The sequence below is a fragment of the Hypanus sabinus genome, chromosome 21 (assembly GCF_030144855.1).
Source record: "Hypanus sabinus isolate sHypSab1 chromosome 21, sHypSab1.hap1, whole genome shotgun sequence".
NCBI classification, from domain to species: domain Eukaryota; kingdom Metazoa; phylum Chordata; class Chondrichthyes; order Myliobatiformes; family Dasyatidae; genus Hypanus; species Hypanus sabinus.
The window spans coordinates 34,807,572-34,816,235 of record NC_082726.1 but is presented as its reverse complement, the minus strand read 5'-3'; the positions used below and the strand labels follow the sequence as shown (position 1 = coordinate 34,816,235).

At 45.2% G+C, this 8,664-nt stretch overlaps 1 protein-coding gene across 2 annotated transcripts in view; it reads left to right on the top strand.

The window, feature by feature from the left end:
- The first annotated feature begins 4,783 nt into the window (after nucleotides 1-4,783).
- marchf8 (membrane-associated ring finger (C3HC4) 8) overlaps nucleotides 4,784-8,664 on the top strand; it is a 59,075-nt gene continuing 55,194 nt past the window's right edge. For both annotated transcript variants that reach the window (XM_059946288.1, XM_059946287.1), the window contains exon 1: nucleotides 4,784-5,004. In XM_059946288.1, the coding sequence (XP_059802271.1) occupies nucleotides 4,975-5,004 (30 nt within the window). In that variant the 5' untranslated portion in view covers nucleotides 4,784-4,974. The remainder of the gene's footprint in view (nucleotides 5,005-8,664) is intronic.

Sequence of the window (8,664 nt, the reverse complement as noted above, 5' to 3'; positions counted from 1 at the left end):
AAACTAATCCCTTCTGCCTGCACATGGTCTATTTAATCCCCTGTCTGCTCATGTGCCTCTCTAAATGCCCCTAAACATGGCTGTTGTATCTGCTTCCACCACTTCCCCTGGCAGCACATTTATCCTTGTGGGGCACAGAAAGGAGGAGGAGTGCTGGAACTATTTAAAACCATCTTAAGGAGAAGCTTACACGCAAGAATTCCTATTCATAGAATTCAGACCGTACCTTCCTGAAAGCCAGAATACCATCGGCGAAGATTCGCTTGGGAAATGAGAACAGCAAAACGAGGACATCTCAACTACAGTCATTTCCAGTGAATTTAGAGCAAGGTTACACCAATAACTTACACTTAAACAGCACCTTGATGCAATAAGCTATCTCAAGGTCCTTCATGGGAGCATTAGATGGCAATACTGTCACTGGGTTTCTGTTAAATCTGTAAGCAAAGAACCCAGTAAAAGCAGTAGTTTGAGATACAAGAGCACAAGTAAGCTGTTGTTCAGGGAAAGAGAAACAGGGAGTGCAAGGCAGAGAGATTTAAGGCGAATTGCCCAGATTAGGTGGTGAACTTGAGGGATCTTCTTCATTGATTCACAGAATGTGAGTACAGTTGACAGGCCAGCACTTATCCACATACTCATTGCCATTGAGACACCTCTGAGAAAGCGGGGTTGGTTTACATTGACCTGCTGGGGTTTGGCAGTGCTGTGGGACCAGAGAAGTTGAACACTTCCGCCCAGAAATGATAAAAGACCAGAGATCTATTTCCAAGAAGAGATGGTGCATTGCCCAGGAATAGTATTAAACTGAATTGACTTTATTCCTTACATCTTTCATATACATGAGGAGTAAAAATCTTTATGTTACACCTGCATCTGAATGTGCAATGTGCAATTTATAATAAATAGTATGTTCAACAGGACAGTCAAGATAACATAGAAATACAATTGTATCAGCATGAATTAATCGGTCTGATGGCCTGATGGAAGAAGCTGTCCCAGAGCCTGTTGGTACTGGCTTTTATGTTGTGGTATTGTTTCCCAGATGGTAGCAGCTGGAACAGTTTGTGGTTGGGGTGACTCGGGTCCCCAATGATCCTTTGGGCCCTTTTTACACACCTGTCTTTGTAAATGTCCTGAATAGTGGGAAGTTCACATCTACAGATCCACTGGGCTGTCCGCACCACTCTCTGCAGAGCCCTGCAATTGAGGAAAGTACAGTTCCCATACCAGACAGTGATGCAGCCAGTCAGGACGCTCTCATTTGTGCCTCTGTAGAAAATTCTTAGGATTTCGGGCCCATACCAAACTTCTTCAACCGACTAAGGTGAAAGAGGTACTGTTATGCCTTTTTCACCACACAACCAGTATGTACAGACCACGTGAGATCCTCAGTGATGTGTATGCCGAGGCACTTAAAGCTGTTCACCCTTTCAACCCCAGATCCATTGATGTCAATAGGGGTTGGCCTGACCCATTCCTCCTGTAGGCCACAACCAGTTCTTTTGTTTTTGTAACATTGAGGGAAAGGTTGTTTTCTTGACACAACTGTGTCAGTGTGACGGCTTCTTTGTAGGCAGCCTCATTACTATTTGAGATTAGGCCAATTAGTGTAGTATCATCAACAAATTTAATTAGCAGATTGGAGCTATGGGTGGCAACACAGTCATGGGTATTCAGATAGTAAAGGAGGGGGCTTAGGACACAGCCCAAGGGGCACCTGTGTTGCGGGTCAGAGGTAAGGGAGCCTACTCTTAATGCCCTCCTGCAATCTGACAGGAAGTTCAGGATCCAGCGACATAAAGCAGGGTAAAGGCTGAGTGTCTCAGCTTCTTGTCAAACCTAGAGCGAATTATGGTGTTGAATGCTGAACTGTAGTCCAAGAACAGCATGAGAGAGAGAGCTGGATGGTTCTGTTACACTTGTGTTTCTAGATGGTAGATGTTATTTCAGTAACTCCAAAACTTATCAATAGAAAAACACAGGGAGCCCAGGAATAAGTGCCTGTTCTTCATTTTTCTGTACTTTAGTGAGGTGCGCACATATGTTGTGGTGGCGTGATGACGTATACCATTCACATACTTTTACAGATAGCCCGTAATTAATTATTTAAACAAAGAAAGCTTAATCAAACAATATATTAACAATATTACCCAAATATTACTGAAATATTAAATGCAAAACACTGTATGCGGCTTAGTTATAAACCCTAATTCGGTACAGAATGCATCTCAAAAACATTTTGAGTTGTCCCATACAGGCCTAAAGATTTAATCACTATGGAAGATTTTTTACTCTTGTGGAATCACACATTTCCTGACAAGGAAGGGGTGGTGGGTCACTCTGCTTGGCAGGAGAGACTTGCAGCTGTGAACCATTCTCAGATTTTGGGGCCTCTTCTGTGGTGGTTGTAGGAGTTGACTCTGGGACTGCAAGAAATGGTTCTGACTGCTCTGAACACCTTTCTTTTTTTGCAATTGACTCTGCTCCTTTCAGTTGATCGATGTGTCATCTCCAGATGACATCAGACGTAATCTCCATTGAATAGGAGGGTGGTCCAGTTCTGTCCTTAATCTTTCTAAGTACCCACTTTTGATCACTTTCACTGTCCCTGACTGGCACTGCTTGTCCATGACCGAAATATTGAACCTCCTTGTTTGGGGAGCCCTTAATTTGACTCAGCTATTTGTCCTGCATAGTACTTCTGAGACTGGGTGTGAGGAAATCCAAGTGTGAACACAATGGATGAGCGTAGCTGGTGAGTTGTGGAGTGTGCTGGATTGCGACATGCAAGGAGGAAGTTAGTGAGCTTCTGTTTCAGTGTTAGTGAGTTGTATTTTGCTGTCATTGTTTGCAGTGCATTCTTCAAATTCCGCCCAAACTGTTCTGCTAAGCCATCTGTAGCTGGGTAGCAAAGAGCAGATGTATGTCTTATTCCATTCATTTTCAGGAATGACTGAAACTGTTCTGCAACAAACCCTTGTCACTGACTAAGTGTTCTGGAACACCAGTCCTTAAGAAGAAGCTTCTCAACACATCAACAGTGTGCAAAGCTATCGTGGAGGGTATTGGTAACACTTCTCACCACTTTGTAGTTGCATCCTCTATTACCTAGAAAACTGAGCCCATGGAAGGTCTGGCAAAATTCATATGAATCCTCTGATAGGGCAATGTAGGCCATTCCCAAGGATTCCCAATGATGCTCTTGGCATCTTCTGCTGCAGTTTTTGGCATCTTGAACAGTGCATGGCAAGCTCCTCAATCTGCTGATCTATCCCAGGCCATCAAAGCCTTGAGCCAATGCTTTCATTTGTATTGGGGAGAATACATCAAGAGGAGTGTCCTCTTTTGTAAATTTTTCAAGTATTTCCTTTTTCCAAGGGTAAATGGGGCATTTCAGCATTTCCATGATTATTTGTCCTTTTAAATTTGATCTTATAATTGTGTCCTCCAAGAAACAGATCCCATCTCTGTATTTATGCTACTGTTCTTAGTGGAACACCCTTCTGCAGATTGTAAATGGACTCCAGTGGTTGATACTCGGTAATGCGGGTAAACTCTCTCCCATGCAGATATTGGTTGACACCCCAAACCAGATTCAAGGCCTCTCTGTCAACCTGTTCATAATTTTTCTCTGCTGTGGTAAGGAAACATAATACAAAGTCTATGGGGCATTCATTTCCACGACTCATAGTATGTTACATGACTGCACCATCTCATAAGGCGGGGCATCAGACAAGGTTTACTGAACGATGTGGATCATAAGTGTGAATAGAGCGCAGGTGCAGGTGTGGAGGCTGCTCCAAACAAAAAGCCTGTTATAGTGATAAGCCCCTTTGTGAATGTTTAAGGTGAGAAACGTTTTGGACTCTTCTTCCATCGCCATCTTTAAGTAGGTCTCAGCTAAGTCCACTTTGCTGAAGTGTTTTCCTCAAGAAAGGCTTGCAAAGATATCCTCAATCCTGGGCAGAGGTTGTTGATCTACTTTCAGTACTGGGTTGATTGTGATCTTAAAATTACTGCAGATCCTTACAGGCCCCTCCTTCTTAATTATTGGGACCACTGGCTCCATGGGCTCCACTCAACCTTGGAAAGAATTCCTTCAGCCTCCATGTGATCTCTCTCACTGCCTACTTTATCACAGATGGTATAAGGAACTAGACTAGTTTTGTAAAACTTGGGTGTGACATTTTAATTTAACACTATTTTTACCCTTGATACATTTTGAGTTTTACAATGCCATCTTCGTCGCCACTGCTGCTTTGTAACTCCAAAAAGCATTGAAAGAAAAACACGCAGAACCCAGGGATAAGCGTGTACTTTGTTAACTTTAGTGAGGCGCGCACATGACGTGGTGGCATAAGATGAATGTCATTCACGTACTTTAACAGATAACCTAAACAAAGAAAGCTTTTTCAAACATTATACTCACGACATTACTCAAATATTACTGAAATGTTAAATACAGAACAGTAGATGCCATAGGTCTGGAGGCACAATCCAAGAAGCCTTGAGAAGTTGTAGTGACGCAGTCTAGAGAGGTTAAATCGGTGGTCAATCGAGACAGGGGGAGTGGGGAGGAAAAGGGTAAATTCGGAGAATATGTGTGAGGGTGAAGAAGGCGGCAGCATGAAGTTGAGGGAAGTGAGCGGTCGGGGACGAGCTCCAGCGAAGGCGGGAGCGGGGCGTATCCAGTCACTCTCGCGGTTCCGCGCACGCCGCCGGCCGGAGCTACGCGCCGTTGTGGGGGGGGGGGGCTCATGAATAATTCATCAGCCGCTCTGCTCCTGCGCGTCTGATGTGATCGCGGGCCGGAGCGCATCGTCGGCTCGCTCGCTCTCTCCCTTCCTCGGCTCGCAGACAGACAGACCGCCCGCCCCGCCGTGTCCAGCGCAGCCCCGCCGGCGCGGATGTGGGGCCGGCTGCGGGCGGCCCTGCGCCCAGCGGGAGGGGAGCCCGAGGCGCCTGGAGCCGATGCAGCCTTGCTGGAAGATGAAACTGCAGGTACCGTGTTCCCTTTGTTTGCGTAGCCGGGAAGCAAGACCTGGGCTGCGTTCCCCGGGATACCCGGCTTCGGGGGTAGAGGGATGAGCGGGGACGGGGCTGAAGGGGAGTGGGTGAGTGGAGGCGAAGGAAATACCTATACACATTTTCATGGGGCTGTTAGTAACCTGTGTAGAGACAGGTCTTCTCTGCAAATGGCCCGCTCTGCTCCTGTTTGACTGGGCACTGGGTTTTGGTTTCTGCGCCCTCCGGATGGAGGGTTCTTGCCGAACATCTAGCTACTGGTGTCTGGGCCAGTTGGTTTGTCAGGGCTGCGGCTCAGCCCCGGCCGTGTCCCTGCTGGGATCCGCTGCTGTGAATATAGGATCTTTACCTCCTGCCAGGGGCGGCAGTGGGTCACCCTGGCCCCATCAGAGGGTAGGGTGTCGGGCAGTTCTGTGGCAGTAGTGTTGGAGAGGGAGAGCTCTCCGTCACTTCTGGCTGGGAATGTTGTGGGGGGAGTCAGTAAGCCTGCACTTAAGGTGTGTTTGTGTGGACCTGAGTTGAGAGTTGGGAGTCGGGTGTACCTGTGCTCTTTTGGCGAGAGAAGAGAAGTGGCTGTACACCCTTCTGAAACGTCGTATCAGCTTTCGGTGCTCGGTCTCACCATTCAGTGTGTATTGCTTCGTCTGTGTAGTGCGTGGAACGTTCCTTTCAAGTGAAAGATTGAACTGGTTCGGAGTGTATGTGGCCTGAGTTCTGAGCTCAGCCTTCTCCGTCCCGGAAAAGGACTGTGCAGTCCTTCGGATTGGAGCCGAATTCAGTTCAGAAGGAACGAAAGAGGATCAGCTTTAGCTAAAAGCACCTTTGACCTGCAGGGCATCTCCAGCGTTTTTGTTTTAGATTTCTTTACAGTTCTAATTTTCTTTATTCTATTGTTCAAAGCACTTAATAGGAGTGCTTTCTGTTATATTAGAAAATAGAGTTTACTTATGCAAAGATCATATGATCACGGGCAGGATAATTTTTGGTTATTTACTTCCTGCTGTGGATTCACCCTGGATGTCAGTCTGGGTGAGCTGGTGCTATTGAAGAAAAACAGAGTCGTTTTATTTTGGGATGATGTAGGTTGAACTCCTAACCACTATGTTGGTCTGCTGGTGTCTCGCTGTCCCAGTCAACAGCTTCTAAGCTCTTGTGTTGACACAGAGGTGGGACTGGGTAATGTTGGCATCAAAGGAACGAGGGTAGCGGCTTGATTCCAATTCTTGGGATCTTGCTTGTTCAGAGTTTTCTTGGAATGGCAGGCTGAGACTTGTGGGATGCTAATGGAATTGTCATTCATAAATCAGCTAGTACTCATCAATCACTTTACTGCTGACGTAAGTAGGTGGAATCCTTTATGGAAATAATAGGGATGATAGATGAAGGAGAGTCAGTGCATGTTGTTTACGTGGATTTTCAGAAGGCCTTTGACAAGGTGCCACACGAGACAGCTAAGCAAGAACAAGAATGGTATTAAAGAAAAAGCACTGGCTTGGATGGAAGATTTGCTGATTGGCAGGAGGCTTAGAGTGGGAATTAAGGGGGACCTTTTCTGTTTAGCTGCTAGTGACCAGTGGTGTTCTGCAAGGGGCCTCTTCTTTTTACACAGTACATACATCAGGGATTTGGATGATGAAATTGAAGGCTTTGTGGTCACGTTTGTGGACAACGCAGAGATGAAGGGGAAGGTCCTATTGAGGAAGCAGGGAGTGTGCAGAAGGACTTGGACAGATTAGGAGAATGGGTAAAGAAGTGGCAGATGGAATACAGTGTAGGGAAGTGTGCGGTCATGCACTTTGGTAGGAGGAATTATTTACTAGATGGGGAGCAAATTTAAAAATCAGAGGTGCAAATGTACTTGGGAGTCCTCATGCAGGATTCACTACAGGTTAACTTGCAGCTTGAGTTGGTAGTGAGGAAGGTAAAAGTGATGTTAGCATTCATTTTGAAAGGACTAGAGTATAGAGCATCAACATATGTAATGTTGATGCTCTATAAAGCACTGGTGAGACCTCACTTGGAGTACTGAGCGTTTTTGGGTTCTTAACTAGAAAGGATGTGCTGGCACAGAAGAGGGTTCAAAGGATGCAGATGAAAATGTTTCTGGCATTGAAAGGCTTATTATTAGAGGAGCATTTGATGGCTATGGGCCTATACTCACTGGAACTCAGAAGAATAAGGGGGAGATTTTATTGAAACTTATCAAATGTTGAAAGGGTGTTTCCTATAGTGGGGGAGTCTAGGATCAGAGGGCACAGAAGCTGAATAGAAGGATGTCCGTTTGGAACGGAGATGAGGAATTTCTTTAGCCAGAAGGTGGTGAATCTGTGGAATTCATTGCCACAAATGGCTAAGTCATTAGGTATATTTAAAACAGAGTTTTGTAGCGGTGTGCTACACGCAGCGCTAAAATTACGACACGGAGTCGGTAACTGCAGTCGAAGGAAAAAACTTTATTCGAAATCTTCAGCCTCACTTTTAAGCCTCCCTCAACCTGCCCCCTGTGGCGCAGAGGCTCCAAAGCTCTGTGCTCGCAAACCCCCGTAGGCTATCTAATTGTGAGCTGGTTCGGATGTGCCAGGAAATGGGTCGCCACAGTTTGATAGATTCTTAATTAGTAAGGAGATCAAAGTTTACAGGGAGAAGGCAGGAAAATGGGGTTGAAGGGGATAATATATCAACTGTGATGGTATGGCAGGGATGAGTCGATGGACGAAATGGCTTAATTCTGTTCCTATGCCTTTTGGTCACATGGTTTCAGCAGAATGAATAAGAACGTGACAGATATAACGGAATGTAGCAAGTGAGTTATCCACTTTGCTGTACGCTATACAAAGGAGAGGAGGAGTATTTATTCAAAGCTGAGATGCAGTCGGGGACAATGCTTTAGTTTGCCTGGGTGTCTTTTTAAACCTGTCATTGAAAGCCAGCCAGTTGCCTTTTATTGTGAGAGGATTAGAATATACAAATAAAGGTGGATTGCTGCTGCAGTTATCCAGGGCCTCAGTGAGACTGGATTATTTTGCAGGCAAGCATTCCACCTTCCTAGAAAATTGTCTATCACAATTCTCTGTAATGCAAGCCTGTTATCTTTATTGTATCAAGTTGGAAAAAAAAGTTCTTCACATAAATTTGGTGAAGGAGAATCTTATTCAGTATCTCGCATGTTTTGATAATGATTCATGACTTCTGGAAGGACAAATTTCTGTTGCCCAGATGTCTATGGATGGTGCCTGCATACAGTTTTGGTCTCCTTGCCTACAGAAAGATATACTTGCAATAAAGTTTTATTGACTTTGGTCCTGGGATGATGGGTGTGCTCTATAAAGAGAGATTGAATCAACTGAGCCTGTTCCTTCTGAAGTTTAGAAGGAAGAAAGATTTCGTTGAAACGAAGATTTTGAGCAATCAATGAACGGAGAATGTGTCCCTGGCTGTGAATTCTGGAACAAGGGGTAAAAGGGAGATTAACTTTATCTGTCAGGAATAAGTCAAAACGTAGTAAAGTGCATCGTTTATGTCAAATCATACCAGCGAGGATTGTGCTGGGCAGCCTGTAAGAGTCGCCATATTTCCAGTGCCAGTGTAGCATTCCCACAATTCACTAATCCTAACCGTATGTCTGAGGAATTTGTC